Here is a 21679-nt window from a genome sequence, read left to right as displayed (position 1 = left end):
TTCGAGAAGCTTTTCCATTTTGTCCTTTACTTAAGTCCTGCCCCCGAACTGTTCGTCTTAAAAAGACGTCGTATTGCGCGGTTAACATCATCTTTTGGCATGTCTCGCTTCTCGTCGTTGTCTCAATTTTCTTTCCAGCGTGTTTCCGTGTCTCCTTACCTAGGGTCGGAGCAGATGATAGATTTTCTCCGACAGCGACTCGACATAAGGGCTGCTGCTGCAGTAGTAGCAGCGTGCTGAATGCCCCCCTAACATAGGCAGTGCTCGTATATACGATGTGTGTTTGTGTACCCGCTTCTCAGACCGGCGGACGGAAGGATGCTGCCATACTAAAGAAGGCGCGAAAATTTATGCAAAAAAGATTTAGGGACCGTCACTGCGAGGCTAGAAGGGCCTTACGATGATGACGACGACGGCTAAATGCCTCGTAGTCGTGCATTGGGAGCCCACTAATCAGACCATCTTTGTTCTCCTTCTCGCACCCGCCATTTTCGCACTGTGGATGGATAATACCTAGTAGCAAGAGAAATTACCGTATCGCTGCTTACTAAATCCTATATGCATACATAAGTACGTTCCCGTATAACTAATAGAAAAGCCGGTAGGAGCAATCAGCTGGGGCATCTATTGTAACAATATGTAAAGGTTTAACCATAACAAAGGATCTGAAGTGCTTCCGTGCAAAAAGGACCTAGTTAATTTCTACACATGCGTCGGGATTTGCCGGCCTCCACCTAGAAATGAAGTTTTAGTTGATTATTAGGTCCCAGCACAAGGACCACTAAAGGACCCAAATATTTGTATCTGACATTGAATATACCTTGCCTATTTATTTAGCTAAGGTGGATTTAAGCATTTTCCACGGAAGCACGCGTCCACGGAGCTGGTTTCAGATGGGGTTGAAAACAACGCTACAGTCACCTTCAAATAGCATTTGTTGACGCGTCTCTAATGTTCTCGACATCGCTTCTCTTTGGCACCCGATAGCCAATTAGGGCAATGAGAACGACTGCCAAAAACGCTGTCTGATGCCGTCCGGTCCTTTGTTTCCCAACGACTGCCGTTTTGTCATCTCACTAATACTGGAATCACCAGGTGTCTGTCTATCTACCGAACTATCGTCTACCTGTAGACCTAGTCGCGTATAGCATACAGAAGCAACAGCATAGATTAATGGGTCAGTTATGTCAAGCCCAGTTCAGTTTAATGTGCAGAAAAGATATACCAAGTACACGGCTATTCGTTGCCCTATGCATCGAATCATCCTCGAAGATGACTCGAATAAAGTAGAGACACACTCGCATATAAGCATGCAATCTCCTGCTAAGAATACTTAGACTGCTTCGTTGGGAACGGCATGAAAGTATCATATGAACGATCATACTGAATCAAATGGGACAAAAGGTGCACATTAAGTAAATATATTAACGCGTTATCTAACGTTTTAATATAAGTCCTCTGCGGACTGTCGTTCGTGTTGCGACTAGACCGTTTGGAGTGGTTGGGTCGACGATAGCAAATGAGCAATTATTGACTTGATCAAAAGTGAAGGGTTTCTTGCTGAACAACACTTTTAGGCACTATCGAGAACAGATGTCCTGATTTACACAAGTAGAACAGAAGACTCAAGGACCAAGGCGGGATCACTACTAGCAACTCGACGAAGAAATAAGTATGAAGGACACAAGGGCAGATCATTATTGAGAATCTGACGCTTCTGCAACTGTTGCTGGATAACAAGTAACTAGTTGTGTGGTTTTCCAATGATGCAGATGTGCCCCAAAGCAGTAGGCTTCTTCTGTGTTAAAATCGGTTCCGTTTCAAACTTCGACTGTCGTTTAAAAGCATTACCAATTGGTTAATTGCCTCCACGTTATTCAATGGTAAACTCGACCAATCTAAGGTTTGAGGCGGCTCATGAACTCGAGAGAGGTCGCATAAAAATTCAGCTCATTTAGCGGTTCAATAGCATGTTTCCTCCTCAGTCGCTCCTCACACTCATTGATCCGTTCGTTTGGGTGCTCGGCTGGTGCTAGCATCATGACTAGTGCTGCCAACACGACTAATAGTTGTTTTTATGTAAGTGGATAAATCAGCCCGTCGATCGCTTGCAAAATAAATGCGCGAGTGAGCGATACCTTAAATAGGTCACTGTAAACAAGATTGGTCGATCGGTTGTTCGTGCCGCAGCGCGAGGTCCCCTGTTAAATAAGCGGTGCTAGTTATTGGTAAGTGTCGCCTTGCGATCGTCGTTAACGATCGACCCTTCCCAATGTGTGGCCTGTAGACAGGACTAATTGATTGCGTTAGGAAATGTACTATGCAAGCGACTAATACGGATCGCATCGATTCAGATGCATCGTTGCCATCCCATCGCGTTTGTATTCGTCTAGCCTGTCGTCGTCCCTGTGGTAGTGGACCATAGACGAACGCGGCAAACCTTATCTGAAATCTCAGCCTCTGTTTTTACCTATGTTATAAAGCTACATCGAAAGTAGGTGCGCTGATGATTTATTTATCAGAAGGTGTTGTAGAACATCACGGGGTCCGACAGTGGCCGAAGAACTATAGAAGTTGTCGGGAATACCGAATTCGTAAGCGGCCTAACCTGTGACTTAAAAACGGCATGCATACAAAGTATGGCGGTCGTACCGATCAGTGTGGCCTCATGAAGACTCACAGTCCGGTTGCAAGAGAATGGCATGTTTCTCCTAGGACTTTTCGGAGCAGCTTTTAGCCATGCCACAATTGAGGCGGGTTCTGCTGCTACTGCTGGCACAAGAAAGACATTGAAAGGAGCCTCTTACGTATGTTCACCATCTAACGCACATTTGATATCCAATATATAACGGGAGCTAGGTCCAAACGTCTTGTCCCTCGCCCTTTTCATCTTAGCCCACATTCTGATATAATCTTATTGCTTTTGACGACGCCTTCTTTTGCCATTTGCCTTTTTTCCCACGCAAGGACACGTCCATACGGCTACTGCCCCATGGTTCTATTTCTTTAGTTTCATTTTCTTAGTGAATTCATTCGCAATTAGCAGCTAATGGTTTCATTGAGAGTTTACAGAGGATCATCTTGACTATCACCGCGTTTTGTTTTTGTCAGGAAAATAAGCAAATACAAAATAGGTAGGCCCTTAACTTATCAATGTTAGTTATAAATAATAGCTGCATGTCGGGGAGCTAGTAAATAGTAAATACGAGTGGCTTAAAATGTATCCAAGCAGAATTTTTTTTTAAATAGTGTTAGCAATTGCGACAAGTCAACTTACAAGCGGGTATGCCGAACCTCTTAGACTCCGCCATACAAAGAACCTACTTCTGTTGACTGCCACGTAGACGTCCGTCTCAGCTCTATGCACCATACCTTTTGAATAGGTGTTTAGCTACTAAAGAAGTTTATTCGTAATGCAATGTCTGTACTAAATGCACTAGCTTAGTCTGGCCGAAATCGATGAAAACATTCAGGCTGAGACGCTTCAAAAACTGATCAAAAAGGCAGTAAATACATTTCGAATGTTCTTTGTATCTCAACGGGGCGTATAATCGTTACCTTAGAAACGAAAGAGAGTTACCCGTAGGACAGTTCTAGCGGGCCTCAGATCTACATTGTACATCATGAACTCAGCTCCTTGAAGCATAGAAAAACCTGTCATCTCAGGTTCTTCTTCTGAAAAAATCTTCACCGTTAATGGATGCAAGAGGCAATCTGAAAGGCAATCATTGCTTTGCCTTAGGAGTTTTTGATTAGGGCAAAAATTTGTCATGAAGTTTCTTATTGGTGTTAATGTTTTAAGTGGCGCTGAAGCTATGTGCCACCCTTCAGGAAAGGGCTATATCTGTGTGTTCTAGTGATTGTGATGAAGTCGTGGATTTTTATATGTCTTTCAGCAAGACGGTGCACCTCGCCAGGGTAGCAAGTTAGTTCAGAATTGGCTTTTTAAGCATTTGAAGCCCCTGGGGCAGATCCTTTTAGTTTTGATCTGATGCGTAATAGAACCAGACCTTGACAAGCCTCGACACGCCAATACCATGTTAGCCACTGCCTCTAGGAGCTCGTTTCTAAACCTTACGTTGGCAATTTGGAAAGAGCTTATACAAATAAAAAATAAATCATTTGTCGGAGACGCTTTTACAGAACTTCTTTTAAAAATTGTACAATCGCCACATTTGAATTAGTTATATTAACGCTCATAGAAAACTAATTTATTTTTTCTCTAGGTTTGCTTAGTATATATAATTGGAGCAAAATTTGGAATTTAATACGCGTATATGCCTATTTGCATAAGTAAACCGTGTACATGGGCGTATATGTACCAAGCAATCTGTGTAAATACAGAAGGCCTTTATTATTAACTTTATTCAAAAGTATTCGAATACTTAATAAAAACTTCGACATACTTTGAATTGATAATATGTGCCACAACCGGTGGAGAGAAGAGGTGTTAATTATTATTATATTTAGAAAAGACCGAAAGAAAAAGAAGAAGAACTGATGTATTGTAAAAGGCATGGTCTGCTTTTTTAGATTAGCTACTATTTTAGCCGGTTGCGTTTTGGAAGAAATGGAAAGGTCGAAAGAAAGGGTGGTGTGCTAACAGCAGTGATCCTGGGTGCAGACTCATGGTGTTGATTGTGGAAGGGACGAGATGGGATGGAGTGAGACAAATAGAGAAATATGAGGGGTATTTGTCATGATGACGGCGCTGGTAATGGTGATGGCTGGGTGAGATGGGGGCGACTAGATCAGTGAGCTTGGAGGTTTATGTGGGAAGCTGCCAGACGTATGACTTATTAGGAGGCGGGGATAGAAGTTGTTGGGGTGTACCTTCCTTTCACAAATGAAGCAGCCAGTAAGTGTCGCAAGGCACTGCCTGCTACATTCATAAAGTTCTTCGTGGTATAAACGAAGTCAATTAAATGCACCATGCTGCGTGCTGCGTCCCCCGCTTTTTTTCTTTACATAAAAACAACACATTCTCTCGCACAAGCAGTGGTCCATGGGGGTCGTAGATGGGCATACATACAAACAATGCTTTACGCGGACAGTATAGCTAGAACGCTATTTGCTGTTTGGAGCTGCTGAACGCTCCGAGGTCATTGTAAAGGAGCTGCCCTCTGGCTCTGAGGCGGCGGCGACGACGGCAGCTGCCGGTGTAGCTGGCAGACCAAAAGGCGTTGAGAGTAACTGAAAGGAGAAGAAAGGAGCACCGAAAGGAGACGGCGACTGGGGACGCGCGCTAGAAGCCCTTCTCATATATCGCTCATAGCTCTCTTTCCCCTCAGTTTTTTCTTAGCCTTAACAGGAATGGTAGTAGGAGGAAACGCTCACCGTTGGGCATCGCCAAAAGACCAATGACTGAGAAAAGCAGTGCACGAGAGCTTGCTTTTTTCAGGGAAGGATAAAGATGGGGTGTAAGAGGTTGGTCTGGGGTTTGCAAGCTTAGGTGATACAGAAGGGGGGCAGGAGGCATGCTTTCTTAAGAAAGCGGTAGCCGACTATGTCAATGATGATGAAGAAACAGACCACGATGTAGATAGCGAAAGTAGCAGCATCTTGGCACTGCTCTGCACGGGCAAACTTAAGCTTGCAGTAGGCCTAAAACGAGTGCGGCTTTTTGATGCAGGCGGCGGGCCAATGCAGATGGCACAAGGCTAGTAGGGGGAGAGACTTTTCATCTCTTCTGGGAGCACTTAGCTTGCGGTAGCCGCGGGCTTGTCAGACCAAGGCAACAACAATGTGAATGACTACCGTAAAGACACTACTCAAACAGCAGCAGTAGACTCCCAATACCCATCTACCGTCTTCTCCAACACCACTGCCAGCACTCGACTCACGCATGTCTTTGGTATATCTGACTGCGTGACGGAGCGCTTATTACGGGACCTGAACTATTCCAGAGGCTTCTCCTCAGAAACTCTGCATGTTTCGATGAAAATATACTTTCTGCATACACCACAATTCATCTTACATATTGGGCTCAGCAGGCTACTTTAAAAACAGCGAAGACGATAGTCCGAGTGCTTGTAAAGTTGTAACGTGTTTTTTTCACCAATAAATTGAATCTTTGCTCTGTTATGTTAACCAAGGAAACGTAAGTACTACTGCATAAGCTTCCAAGCCTAGAAACATAAGTAAGTTAATTAGTCTGTACTATAGTTACTTCACAAAAGAAGAGCAATTACTGAAGTAATTTTGAAAATAAGGCAGGCTCAGGGAGAGCTCAGAACAAATACAATTGAAAAAAATATGACACCAAGATACCAAATAATAATAAAATTTTCTATTTATTAATTAGATATCTATATTTTTTTTATGTATACAATACAAAAATATAAATATATATTAGTGGTTGACAAACTTAAACACGAATTACACAACTTCATTCTAATATGAATTAGGTGCACCCACTCTATCGTATATATGTTAAACCTAGCCCTCTGGAAGCTTCACAACGGCTGTGTATCCATGATTTGTATTACCACAGATGAGACTGCTAGTCTAAAAGGATCGATATGTTACGTTACCTATCGTTAAATTTTAGCAATGAAAGTAATTAAAAGTAAATTGATTTAAATTTAGAGAAATAAAGGCAGACACCATCATTCGTTTCTATCTACCACGGTCCAGGTTGTGATTGAAGCCTGGCGATAAGGTCGTCTAACATCGCTGAGCAACTGGGTGCTGTCGACTGTAATATCTCATAATAAAAAATGACTTTGATATCCGTTGCGGGTATAAGGATAAGCTTATGCCAGACTCTATCTGTCACTGCCGCAAAATTGCTTTCTTCTCTGCTTGGTTCCATATTTTCAATTTAGCTTCTTTAGCGGATGGTATTGACTTACGCGTGTCTCGTCTATAGTGGCGATATACGCACAGCCTTTCCTCACGATAGTCGTGCGAATTGTCCCTGGAGCAGGCCACACATGTTTCCATTTAATCAGAACTTAACGCTTAAAGAACTATGCTCAGTGTTTTCATTATGACCTTATAATACAAAGAAGTCCATCACGATCGTTGATACGGGGCATACTCGTGTTTGTGTTTGTTCTTACTCAACTGCTTTCTTAATTATGGTACCTCGTCTTTCTGTTTCAGCTCTTGAAATGCAGGCACTAGTATCGTACTGTTATTTTGCTGAAGTCGTTTTTGCTCACTGTTCTTACCGATTCCCGATGGACACCGCCAGAGTTCTTCACCTACTTTGACTTTGGGTATTAAATGCTAGCTTTGCCATTAAATTCATGATACTTCAATGACGCCTAATCATATAGCCAATAACTCGGTGTAAAAAATTATTGGGACTCGTTTGTTGATGGTGTTTAGAAGAAGCTCTAGACAATTACACACACAACAAGTTTCCCTATGTTTTTTTCATCTTCGTTTGGTCGAAGAGATATATATACACTGGTGTTATTATTAAACATTTTCTCTGCATTATTCCGGGATAGTATCTTCATGTATCTCTACTCGTCTAATGTAAATCATTATATTGTTTATTAAGGGTACTGAATTGTAAAGCAAATATTTAGGACACACTCAGTGTATCAATGGCATTTTTGTACTAATCGTTCATACGTCTTTCTTAATTCAAAGAAATATTAAAGCGTTGAATTTTACATAGCAAACATGCGCTAACACCCTAACACCCCCCCCCCCCCGCCAAAAAGGCAAATGTACTTAATAATGATAGTAATGTGCTCATATCAGGTGATAAAGCAATCCATTAGCTTCAAGCCTTTAGGTAAACATATTCCAGTGTTGCTTATCGACTTATCTTGGCTTATTTCTATGAAAGTGATAAGTACATTTCTTTTTTCCTTTTTTCCAAGTAAATAAATTGGCTCTTTTTAATTTTCTATGACAATGATATTCTGCGCGCGAGGAATTACTGATTTTAGTCATTTAGTCATCGTGGATCATTATGAAAATAGTACGGGCTGGAAGTATCGTTCTATGCTTGGGCAGTAAAGTACATCGAATGAGTGCAAAAAGGTTTTGCAAAAGGGTCAACTGAGCAGACCTGGGCTATATTTAAAGGCTTCTTCTGTACTCGCGAACTCAGTCCAGATTTAGGGTATTGAGTCACATTCTTCCGGAGCTTACACTCATATAGCCCGCTAGCTCGCTGTCGGTACTCGAAAAAGAAGGAGAGAAGTCCCTGCTTACATGTATGTGTTGTAGTGGATGGTTTGCTAAAAGCATGGATCTGTTAGGATGGCGTCAGTGGGGCACGTAGGCACGCGTAGGACGGATCAGAGACAAAGTTGTTTGGCCTTTTGTGTTCCTTCGTTCGTCCGTAAAACCGCCTTTGTCTGTCGGGTTTTCGGGGATGACTCTTTTGCTCGCTATTCTGTTTGTTCTCCAGTCTAAGTTCACTCCGTGTTTCTCACTTAATGAATTCTATTCTATGCCACCCAGCTCAGTTAGTCCCTGCCAATCGCCATCACGCCACTGAAGGGTCAACTGAAGCAACTACGCGTTTGGGCCATTATGATCCTATCCCACAGTGCAGTACAGTACAGCATAGGGCCCGAAGCTTTGGGCCTTCAAGATTCTGATGTACAGGAAGCCAGAGTTTGACAAGAGAGAGAGAGAGAGAGAGAGAGTGAAGAGACAGGGGGATAAACAGAGGGATGGTGAAAAAAAATCATGCGATGTTCTCAATGCGCAAGCGACAACTCCGAGCTCCGTCTTCGGAATCCCAACGGGTCTGCTGAGAAACGCTTGGTCGGAGGACACTTGCGGCAGCCAGCGTGTGCGCCAGACGGTGTCATTCTAGAGTACTGACGTACGCTTGATTTTCCCAAACTCTGTCCGGCGCTGCAGGCCACTAGTATACAGGTGGCCTGTCGCTGCTCCCCCTGGTGCGTAATCATTTCGCCGCGTCTCCAACTTCAGCCCTACTTGCCTTCATTTAATTTCTTTCAATGAACGAACGCTCAAAAGACAACATTGTTATCGTTAAAGCAAGCATAATAATAATGCTATAATCCATTGTCAAATTCTTCAACCTAATCAAAATTTCCGTCTCCTTCTAAGATTGGGAAGGTTTTTCAGGATCATATATTCATAGTCAGGCGTTGTTGGCAGTGGCGGTGCCGCCAGCAGCTGTTATCCAAGGCAAAAAAACTAGTTTAACTGGGTCGTACACGAAGCGTCGAACCAACTGGGCCTAGCTCGAGACAAGCCTAAATTGTTCGCTGCTTCTGACGGGTCACGTGTGCACCTTTTGAAATCCTATGAGTCAAATTTGCAGCTACGGCATTCGCAAATCGCAAGTAACAGAACTTAGTATTGCTGTAATTATAGCAGTGGAAGTTCTCACTACACGGTAAAGGCTGTTTTTTTCTCGTTCGCTTTGGATCCATCTATCGATTTATAAATACGTTTGGTAAGTGATAAGCAAAAAAAACAAACTACTTGAAAAAGGATTCGGGCGAAGTGGGTTCACTCTGAGAAACATGTTAATGGGTATTTCGCGCAATTCGTCCGCCGATTTGCTAATGGTAAATCATTCATACTTAAAGTTTGTATAAGCTGTGCGGAGTGGCTTAACAGGTCGAGGATTGTCTTTTTAGAGATAATGAAAATAACTTCTACTTATTTAAAAATCGTGATTTTTTTTCGATAATCTCGTTTCACTGCAAGTCATTAGTTAATTATCATATACATGATAAGGATAAATTATGTATCAGTATCGATAATTGTTGGGCGTATAGATACGCGACCCATAAAACAGGATTTAATCGAATCTTATTCGTTCGCATGCAATAGCCATTTGTAAGTCGATCAGTTTTTTCTTGTTACCTCTGCGAACCGAAAGTTCCAACTATGCTCGACAATACCCAGCATGAAAGGTCCAACGATACCCCACATAACTAATAAATTTTACATACTTGATCGTTCGACACACCGGCGGGTCTATAGGCGTTAACAGTATTCACGTTACGGCAATGCGTTACCAGTGACTAACCGAAGAGTTTTTAATTAGAAAATATTTACTGGTACATTCAAGCGTCAATGATAACCTGCATCATCAGTTAAATTTTGTTGCATGGAACCCGCACTATTTTACAATATTTTCCTGAATAATCAAGCCCTTACAGCCCTTTGCGTGATCGTGACGCATTGTACATATCACTTAAATCCTTTTTATTAAACTCGTCATGGAAGTCGCAGAGAAGAAAAGGCAGAAAAAAATAATAATAGCGGTAGCTGTGGCAGCTTTTTATAGCTGGACGACAACGGACGGTTAGTTGTTTCCATGCGTGGTTTGGTTACACACTTGGATAGCCAAGGGTTAAGTCTGGGGCAGGGGTCAGGGGTGAAGGACAGGCAGCATCGTGTGGTCTAGGTATCCTGCAACTGGCAATGGCTGTGCTGTCGTTGTTACCGCTGAAAGTAGTGGTTAGAGAGGGCGAAGTGCTGAAATGCTTGGCACCTCAGCTAGCTTCCTGCCTCGTTCGCTGACCTTGTGCTTCCAAAACGGATCTGTTAAAGGAGCGTACAGGCTAGAGTACGGGCCAGCTTTGGCCATAAAAGAATAAGGGATCTGCCAGCCAAGCAGCCAGCCATCCAGGCAAGACTGCCAGCTGGCGATATTACTGACGCTGCGGCCACTAAAAGAGCTTCGGCAGCCTCCGCAGCAGTTGTTCAATGGCCGCGTCCGCGTGCGCCATGGCGCCATGAACGGCTTATCATGTGCCGAGCAGGACTGACTAGCTAGCTGGTAGTCGGCCGAATGAGGTGGGAATACCCGAAAACATCCCCAGTGGAAATGAGGGACAGTTTAGATCTGGAAGCTGTCAGTGAGTCCAAGCGACTTTAGCAGCGATTATTGTGCGCGTTCCAACATAGTTTTACATATCAACAGGGATTAGCATGACCTTTCTGGTTTGCGTTTGTACCAGCTAAGCAACATTTTTTCTTCCTGGATTTATGGAGTTTGCCAAACATTGTAAGTCTGAAAATAAGCAACAAAATGTATGACTTTATACATTATTTTATTTTATTTTATTTTATTGAAACGATCCAACTGTGGAACACCTGTCCATGTGCTCAGTGCATACACAGGCTTTGATATGGCAGAGTTGGCCTTCGGTTAGTAACGCTGTTCCATTCCGGCCCGTTCACCTAAACCCATCGTATCCTGTATGAGCTTTCTGTGTATAGATGGGTTAAGGTTCTATGAGCGAAAAATTCCATTTCGATTAAGACGTTGTCGATATCCCACATAGGTAACTTAAATTCAGATGACGCCAATAATTCCTCGTCGTCGGCACTTTGAACAAATGAAGACGTAGCAAAGAATAAAACGCAAAAAATACAAGAGAATTTGAAATTTTTAATCGAATTTTGCGGTAAAGCAACAAATTATTAGGATTCAAGGGCCGTCTCGCAGAAACACAGACTCGTAGATAGGTTACAGATTTTTCTCATAAAAAAGCGTTCCGTCACACTCCGCCGCCCCAAGTGAAGTGCAGCTCATCCCAGTAATCTCATTCAACTTGCCTAATCGATCCCGCGCACGACCCGCGTCCTCGTTTCCTTCGTAGCCCTTTCTCCCTTTTCATCTTGTTAAAAGCGGGTTAACCGCTGCCCCTCCTTTGCGCCTGCCCCCTGGCATCCTTTATTGTTTTTCTTCTGGTTTTCCTATTTTCGGTAGACTCTGCCTTTACATCCTCAAGCCTTAATTCCCCCGTTTCCTTGCCATTATTTTGAAAGTTACGCAGTTAGGAAGCGAGAACTTTTAACTTGGGGCTATGTGGAGTGCATGCTGACCTCTAAAAAGAATATTAAGTGCAAGTGGCTGGACAGGACAGAAGCCGCTTAGACCATAAAACCCATTCGAACGATAGATAAGTCGGTAGGTGGTGAGGAGAAGCCGGATGGGGCTAACGTTTAACGGTGTTTGGGCTGCTCGTTTATGAGAGTTCAGCTCTGCTTCGTTTAGGAGGAGACTCTGCAAGCGGAGAAGATGAAACAGATCTTCACTAGAGATGGCACTAGAAGAAGGGGACTCTGGGGTGGTCCGGCCGCTCAGGCCTTGGATGAAAATATGATAGCATTGGACACAGCTCGGCATTTTATATTATAACAGGACTCTTCCATTAACAAGGGCATCCCTGCTAGTCTTTCGTGGGTAATCCGACATCGAGGACTGCGAGTATGTCAATATTGTCGAATAAGGCTCGTCTCGATTTTCCTTTCATCCTACTATGAACGGGCATATCACCAGAGTTCTTCAAAGGAAGCTATATTTACATTATAGTATGGGCAAACATACATACGCATAGTCGGTTGGTTGCAAGGATATGTTGTTATTATTAAGGGTACATGAATAGGAAGATGCATATATATCTCAATATCAAGAGACCAAGGAATCATGCATAGTACGCTGTATAATCTGTCAACCGAATATTATATATATGTTCGATATTTAGATGGAATATGTAGTAGCCGTCAAAAACTATCGTAGACGAAAAAAAGCGTACAGGCATGAACGATACAAATGATGAAGCCGTAGCATCTGCATAGGAGCGACAAGAATCGACGTTGACGTTTACCCCCCCCCCCCTCCAGAACGTTAAGCTACTTTATTTAATCACGCTGCTGTTAGTTTACCTACCCGTCCGTAGTCGTTTACTTTTGTTCTATGTTATGTTTGCTATGGTTGAAAAATGTGATGACATCATTGTGTCTGTCTGAGTCGTATCGCACGAGCGAGCCGCAGTACTGTTTATATGATTGACGTCGAAATGTTGGCGAACAGCAGGAATGACCAAGACATATTAATATTTGTTGCCAACAAGAAATATGCAAAAAAAAAAAAGCAAAATTTATATTGAAAACTAATGTCGAGCGGAAGACCTAAGAAGACCAATAATTACAATGATAGTTGACGGTAATAACAGAGGAATGGCTTACAATGACGCGGAATAAATTTAAAACAGGCAAAGATGAGAATTTGGAGACCGAAAGCGAAGTTGAGCAATCGCAAGAGCGATATAGAATTAGAATAAAGAACGAAGAGTGGCTGCAAAACGGAGGAAAACTCTTGTGAAGCTGTCTCCGTTTGCTGCTTTGCTTGATTGTCGTTATGAGTTTTCATCGTCAATGAGCCCTACCCTCCTTCCCCTGGCGAGCTTCGTTACACTTTGCCCTTTATTGCCCTCTCAGATTTCCTCTAGTCCGTCTATACTAATACTAATATGATTGGTATTATTGCCCCTGAACGTTTTAGCAGTAGTGGTGCTGCTGCTGACTAGCGTCATTCAACGTTTCGTAGCAGGGGCGACAGGTCGAGCAGTCGTCTGATCGCGCTAGCCGGTGAAGTGGCTGCAGTTGAGGTAAGTGTTCCGTATGCATGCGTGCCAGAGAGAGGAACCTTCACGTCTACACTGTTTTTAGGACAGCGAATGACAATAAGATGGATTCTTCCAATCAATAGCTGAGATTATTCATTTAACGATTTCACAAGCCTCATCTTCGTCCATAGTTTCGCATAGCGAATTCACAGGCTTTTAGCATCAGTCTAACGCCATCGTCGTTTGTCATTAAGGCCCACAACAACGAGGTCCTAAACATACTTCTGTGGATAATATCTGATGCATTCAAAATTGAAAGAGTTGCTACAGGGAGCTTACGGAAGGTGTGTTTCATTAAGAAAAAAAATAAAATAAAATAAAAGTATAGCCAAATTTGATTTTCGTAGTATTCTAATCTAAAGTATATTGGCACTAGCAACTCGCTCCCTAAAGTGGCCGGTCCTTAGCGCGAGCAAGCTTCGTGTATTACTTATATTTTTCTTTTGTGATAGTTACTTTGTTGTTATAACTTTCCTTTGAAGAGTCGTTGGTTCAAGTCATACCATCACGTCATATGTGAGACAAAATGAAGATGATAAGCGTACAAATTTCGATTTTCAGTATTTTCCAGTCACTGTATGATAATCTAGATAGGCTTACCTGTTCGAATTTTACAATGTCAATAGCCTTCTGCAAGGTTTTCGAGATTCAATAGAAAAAATTAACGATTCGTAGCATCTACACTGTATCATAAATATATGTAGGCAAGATTTATGCTATCAAAAGCGGTTTACTATGGGAAGTCGCACCGCCACCGCTGTCCCGGATGGGTCCAGACAATGCAATGTCTCTTGCTGTAAATGGGAGCAACTTTGACTATAACTTCATGATAACCCGCATGTGTTATTTATAACAGTGGGTCGAGCTATTATTGTGTCAACGGCTACCACCGCTGGCAGAAAGGGTTCGGGGTTGCACATATATGCAAGAAATGAATAAAGGCTATGTACCCGTACGCATAGCAGCCATACGTCTACTATTTACGATAAATTCTATCAAAAACCATTTATTTGCCATATATGACATAAGCAGAAAAAATAAATATACGATACTTAAGCTAAGTTCCTGGATTGCGGTGGGTTTATAGTGACTCTTTGAACTAGACGCTAGATGCAACAATAGGTGAGACCTGTCCTACGTATGGCAAAAGTGACAACAGATACATCTTCATGCCCACAATGAAAGACGTCATTCAGACGCTCACAGTGAAACACTCCACTAGGATCGGCAATCCCCACATTTGGATGTTTTGCTCATCGTCGTCGTCGTTGACCCCGAATATAATACTTCTTCAGTCACCCACCTACCTACCTATCCACTTATGTGTAATAGAACGCTTGCTACCATCGTTTCCGTTCGTTGACGTCCTCGACGACTGTCGGCTGCGTATTGAGGACTAGCGCGCTATTGCTCGCAGGGAATTCAGGAGCCAGCATTGACCCGAACCCCTCCGCCCACATAGCCTGGACGGTTCTCCCTCAAACGACCCGACGCCGGCCTGTCTGGCGCCTGCGCTGTTGAACCCGGCAGCAACGGCACCAGCGCAACCATTACTGTCCTAGCATGACCGGAGCAGCCCACAGCCTTCCATTCCTCTTCGAAATACTTCATCTTCTTATTTCTATGGCATCCTAAAACGCAATAACTAAACTTTCTCGATTCGATTAAACGTATAATATAATTAACTATGGCCTTGATATAAGACGAATATGCCATTTTAGTTGTTTTCTCTAGTAGATATTAATTTTTAATACCAGCTCCATCTATAAAGCTGTATAGCTGACAATACAAAACAGAGCCGCTGTTCTACGAGAAAATTTTTCGCATCTTAAATACAAAACCTCTGCAAGGCCCCTACCCTATGCTGCCCTATGGCCGCCGCGAAAGAAGTGCTGTCTATGGTATTCCCACGGGCAATGACATTTTTCGAGTTCATTTAACCCATCCATCTGATTAGCTAAACGTAGCCTAGATGCGTTGTGTGTCGCTAATCATTGATTATATTGCTATTATTGTTATGGAAATACGTGGTGAAGGTCTAACTAGCCGAAACAGTGCAAGAGGCAACTGTCTGCATCCATATTGCGCGGGCCATTGTTACTAGAAATGGGCTCCTAACCGCTCGTCGCGAAGATGGCAAGTAGATTAGAATGAGTATAGAAGCTAGTGATATGGCGTTGGCCATTAGATTTATGTTGGAAGGATGTTTAAGTAGAAGAGCATGGAAACATCAGTGGCGGTAAGCGGTGCAGACGGGAGACGTGAGTGGGTATCACACAATATCGTAATTAAGTTGAAGTTCCAGCTGTGGTTCGCTGATTAGGCAGAGTTCGTAAAATGAGGTTTATGGAAGTAGAAATGCCTTAGTGGGAGGTCTGCAGGCTTCGATTACGTGACTGAATCCCACATCTGAGCAGTAAGCTCATTGGGTATAATATGCATTTGTTGCAAATATGCCTGTAAGCCAAAACCAGTTTACATTTGCTGCAGTGTGGAAGGCAGTTGTACAATCTGACGGAAGAGCGATCCGCAGCTCGAAGCACTGCCCGTATTTTTAAGTGACGAACTAGTGTAGGCAAAATTCGGTGGCCTGATGTTACGAAAAAATTTGAAAGCCAATTCAAAAAAGCTGCAGGTTCGATAGATGACTATAACATAAGCAGAACCTGCTCAGAAACAATATCGTTCAAACTGGTCTGCTAAGGACAGTGAGTTAAAGACATAAGCAAATGGAATATACAGATTGATCTAGATGATAGACAGCGTATACATCCGATACGAGTCGAGCTTGTTTTGTCGAGCAGCGCTCGTTGGTCCTTTCTTTTTGACGTGTTGAACTGCAATTAGGAGGACCCTCATGGGCCGTTGCGACCGGGACTATAAGTTGGACGAGCAAATTTGAGGGAATAAATGGGCGCAACGGACAAGAGAAGAAAGATAAATCCAAATGATGGCGTTATTCGTGTGAGAAAGACACGCCACGGTTTGTTTGGGACAAGCGTGCACCTAGTCACCAACCAAACCACCAGCACGCACGCATACGGGTTGCAATAACCATATGATGTTGGGGCTGATGGTAGAGCGACAGTTCTCTATCTACAGAAGGGAAAGGGGCGGGGGGTACACAGAAAGCGAGTCCAGTCCGAAACAAGGCAAATGATATGTGAATTACTACGTCGGAACAGAACCTACAATGTAATATTACCGAATATCGTCAACGCTAAACGGTTGTTTAGGACAGGAACGAATGCCCTGGTCAACGTACCGCTAGAAGCATCCCTTCGAACGATAAGTCGCTGCTAAGGCGAAACTAACCCCGAAGAGAACATCTGTTTCTTTTTCTTTTAAAATTTATGATTAAACTAACGTTAGGGACCGACCTCTCAATTGTGAGTCAGTCAGAATAGTACTCAAAACGCGTCCACATCGGCTGTAGCGTATTTCATTACGAAGACAGTGATTATGGTAATATTGGATTCCGGCATGCATTGTACGGCATCCTGTATTGCGCGCCACAAGCGCCTGTTATTACGTTTATCCTTTTATAAATTTTCCGGCCTATCCGCGATCCATAATAATAAACTGGAGCTACAGATAATATCGGTTCCAATAACGTTCATACCTTAAGGGCTCAACACGATTGTAGTATAGAGTCTCGTTCAATTCCTCACAGGACGTTCTCTTTGGGTTTTTTTAGGGTGAGCCTTTTACTGTCTTAATCCTTTGGCCTCATTTTTAAGGCTTAAACATTTGGAAGCTTTTCTTTTACAACGAATATCCTTCGTGTTGCCCTTTCAATCCTCTATGATTTCTAAAGTGCATACAAATAACGCTCCGTACATTCGTGCATATATGAAACTTACCGCTAGATGGAAACTTCAGTGTTCGTTCAAAGAATCCAAGTCTGTACTCTAAACTTATTGTCGTACATAGTTTTGACGACCATAAGTAATGTATATATCGTAGATGTAATGTTCGGCTTATTCTGACAAGAATATCATAAAGAACATAAAAAAACTATTAGAAAATTTATTCGAATTGTTAGAATGTAATGTCAGCCTTCTCGGTATCAAGGGGCGGCTATAATAGGTTAAAATGAAACAAGTTTAAAATACTACTTACCTTTGACGGCATTGAGCTGGTTGCCCATCATCTGCTTTGCAATAAAGGCCGCCATCACTGATCAGTCGGGTGGGATCTGGTTAGGTTTGACCGCAGGAGATTCAGGTGAAATAAAGGATGAGTAACGTTGTTCTTCTTCTTATTTGATTTTTGCCCACGTGGCTTACTAATTGTAGAATAATAGAAGAGTAACTGGTAAGTGTAATGGCAATCGTGAGTTAAATTGGTACCTTTAATCTTTTTTGACTTCGTTTAACGTAACCTTGCGGAATAAAGTGGCGGGATTTAGTAGGTCGGCTGATCGATTGGGAATCAGTGACTGCCCTTATCCGGTTTTCAATACTCAGCCAGAGGCTTGAAAAAGCACAACTGAAAGCACACAGAAAGGCGACACATTGACACCGAGTTAGATCTTCACAACGTATTTTAAATTCATTTTTTACTTAGAATGTAAGCTACATTCGTTGCCCCGGTCGTATGGTGATATCCGTTTCGTATGCCAGATCTGACTTTAACTAGCTGGGCATCTCAAAGGCATTATGTTTCTGCGCTAGTCGCGCCCGACCTGTATAGTGGACGCTGTTCAGATGTTTTACCGAACGCAATAGTGACACCTATATGTATGTATACCACGGTCTCGTTTATCAAGATAGATGCAAGCGCTCATACAAATCTGGGTGTGAGGAAAATGTATACTGGAATGTATATTGGGAGTAAAAATCATCGCTAGAATATTGTTAAGGGCTGTGTCCTTCTATATATAATGCCGCAGTTTTTATTCTTTATTGCTCATCATAGTAACAACGTGTGCCATGTATTTAGATATTCTGTTAAGTATTGAAGATAATAACCTTGTTTTTACAAAATGATTGATCATTCAGATAAATGCAAACCGGAACTACAGTCAAACTGCTCCGTAATCTCTTTTATACCCATACTAAAAGCGAGAAACGTCGCGCCTATTCAGGTCGCACGAGCTCGCAGGAAATTATGAAATCCGTTTAGAGCGCTATATATATATATATAATGAAAGCCCAATACCGCATATTCTCAACACGTCGCGACAAAGATTGCAGTCATTGGTCGTAATGGCGAAGTTCTGAGCTTTAAAGGTTCGTTCGGGGCTCTGAAATGGCTTTTTGGGGACATGCATCAGCATCGGTGATCGAGAAAGGCTCTGGAAATGACCACACTCATGGCACAGGCCAACCGTATAATAACTGTAGTCGTCTATTTCGAAGCTGCCGGCCGTATTTATTGTGTCCTAATCTCATAAGAGCAGTGATGCTGTTGGGACAGTTATACCCTACAGTGCATAAGCAGCGCGCTTATAATATTGATAACAGTGACCCACACGTAAAATAAAACCGTAAAAAGATTCGCCTTTTTCCCGGTTACCTTTAACATTCTATTTAGATAACAAATCTTTTATCGGCTGGTTTGGAGAGCATAGAACGCCAAGGCTGGCAACTTTGGAGGAACTCTACATCTCAAAAGGTAGACATTCGCCCGTGGATACGTAGTGTCAAAAGCAAAACATAGAGCGTAGGAATCATAAAGCAGTTTACTGTTCTCTCAAGCAGATGTATTCTTAGCGATAAACGGGTCTTCATTTGCAGCGGTTCGCACTACGTGACAAGACAGCTTGCTAGCGTCAACCTGGCCGTTCCGTAATTACGGGACCCTTTGTTAATTGAGCGAACAAAATTGGGCTCTCTTCAAATGCAATATAGATCGTCGGCGACGTAAGTTAAGTATATGCAATACGGAGTACCTCTCGATGTTTCTCGATGTACCTGTCTCGATCGAGCAAATGCAAAGTCTTTTTTTAGTTTCGGCCACGTCTATTGGCCACTGTGCATAAAAATCATTGCTCTGTATAGTTGAAAAAGCTTTCAAGGGTGAAGCATAATATTACTGTTGTAGTCCCGTAAAAAATCATTGTTATCGAAACGAATAAGTTGCCACAATGTATTAAAGGCCTTGCTTCATTTGTGCGATGCTAATACTCGCTAAAAACTTCAGTTGCCAAAACTTCAACTAGGCGCCACAACTTCAAATCGTTAATTTAGTTTTTCCAGTAGTAAGAAGTTAATTCATTACACAGGTGGCTTACTCTGTTACGAGAAGTGTAAATAGTATCTCTTAATAATGATAGTAAATGAAAGATTTCTTCTTATTAATTGCAATAGCAATTTTTCATTTTCATAGTCATCATTTTATCAAGAGCAATTATGGGGGGTAATAAACATTACTGTAAAAATTAAATGTCTCATTTTATTGTAAATGTATTATATGTTGTACGGGGCGTAAATTTCCGCTTACACTTCACGCGAGCTAGCAAACACGTCTATATAGACACGTGTTGATCTTTGTCAACTTACTTTTACCTCGTACGTGGCAGGGTGTAAAGTTTTATTTGCAGGTAGTATAGTTTGCACATGATTTATTAGACATTTTGATCAATTTAGTTGCAGAGTGTGCTTAGTACACTCGCACTCCCAAGACAAACATATTGATTTGATTCAACATACAGACTGGTGACAAATACCCAAGTAAGTAGAGATCGCTAAACCTCTACAAATATATATAAGTTACCGAACTCTGCTGAAGGGAGCGAATCCGAGATACCCCAATAAGCAATACCGACAAACCCGTCTCAGGAAAATGTTTTTCCCGGCTAGCTCGTATGCAATCGAACATTGCCGTACTGGAACAATCAGCTTTAAAGAGAGCTTGGCAAGCAAATAAGAAGCACCATTTTGTTAACCGGGTCAGCGTTGACGTAACTCGTTTACGAACAAAGTCATTTATAGGTTTCCATAGGTCACTTCTGCAAGCATCCCTATGCACTGATGCAGCATATCCATGTACGTTGAGATCGAACAGCACACAGTTGTTCAGCTTAAGGAGGACACAAAGTCCTAGTTATTTGTAATTACATATATGGCCCTCGTGTATATATATATATACGCAGAACATATATGCAGCTTTTATTTTTCGTTATATTTCTGTCTTAAAAGCATCGATACTGGCAGGCTAGCTCGTTGGGCGCTTCCGGCTAACGTAATGGCGGTGTAGCTTTGACCTGCAGTTGGCGTTACAGGGCAAAAGGTCATCGTCTGCCGGAGGCCGCCTGATCGTCGTAGCTGGCTACTGGTAGCTACTAGCGTCCGTAGTGCGAGGAACGGTAAAGGATGGATCTAACAACAGCTGGTGTTAGCAGTATCCTGAAGGCAGCTGATTAAGATCATATAGTTTTCTCCTGCTTCTTCCATCGGTCCACACAGCAGTATTTGTTGATACACAGCGTCAGCCCCGTTCTGTGAAAAAGGCCTGATAACGTTGGTCACGAAACTGACCCTCCCCCCTCCGCCCCAACGCAAATAATCGATGTGGTCGTATAGGTCCAAGCTGCAAGGGCATACCACGCGCATATAACCGTACGGTAGAAGCTTTACGCTAAACTTCACGAGACAACTTGTAGTTAGGCATGTTAAAAGTTTTATGTACAGCTTTACATAATACTAATATTAGATATTTTTTGGTGCATTATATACGAATGAATTTACGTCAGTATAAATTATACCAGTACGTAGCGCGCTCTTCCATATAATGCTTATATTTACGTACGTAAACGGTCTATAATTTTATTTAGCATATTTCAGCACCCTTTCTACAATATTGAAACATATCACAGTTGTACAGTGGACCAGAAGATCTATCAGCCGGTGTAGAGCATCTAATCTTGGGTCCGTTGTCAATAATGTAACATTTATGATTTTCGATGCGTAAATATACCTTATTTTATGGGTGGTCATATTATTTAGGTATAATTTTACGGTGGCTTCACTTCGTCCAAGCTAATGCGCCGCAAATTATTTACGTAGCAATGTAACTCGAATGGCCATATACTTTAATCGTAATGCCCCAATAGGTCGGTGTTAACACGATAAATTCAAAGATCCAGATTCAAGCGAAAAAGCTAGATTTTGATAGATGGATTTTGCGCATATACGTCAGTTGCCTCTCTTCAGTCTACCCTTGGCTAATTATATGAAAACATTTAGTCATCAAATAGATATACCCGAATAGTCTTGGAAAATGGTGGCGTTTAGTAGTAAGGGGTCATTGGAATATTTGTTTCTGGGATAACGCAAGCCTGGGCATATAGTGAC

The 21679-nt window shown here is 42.3% G+C and overlaps 1 protein-coding gene across 7 annotated transcripts in view; it reads right to left on the bottom strand.

Moving 5' to 3' along the window:
* cpx (synaptic transmission protein complexin) overlaps window positions 1-21679 on the bottom strand; it is a 257489-nt gene that overhangs the window by 11629 nt on the left and 224181 nt on the right. For 4 of the 7 annotated variants that reach the window (XM_022809275.2, XM_086990210.1, XM_022809280.2 and 1 more), the window contains one exon: window positions 17502-17870. In XM_022809275.2, the coding sequence (XP_022665010.1) occupies window positions 17502-17556 (55 nt within the window). In that variant the 5' untranslated portion in view covers window positions 17557-17870. Of the gene's footprint in view, window positions 1-17501; window positions 17871-18066; window positions 18252-21679 lie in introns of those variants that run through there. The other 3 variants (XM_022809276.2, XM_022809277.2, XM_086990209.1) reach the window with 3 other exon arrangements.

This window comes from Varroa destructor, unplaced genomic scaffold, assembly GCF_002443255.2.
Source record: "Varroa destructor unplaced genomic scaffold, Vdes_3.0 BEIS01000005.1, whole genome shotgun sequence".
Classification (NCBI taxonomy): Eukaryota; Metazoa; Arthropoda; class Arachnida; order Mesostigmata; family Varroidae; genus Varroa; species Varroa destructor.
The sequence above is the reverse complement of the archived record's forward strand: the minus strand, read 5'-3'. Positions and strand labels throughout refer to the sequence as shown.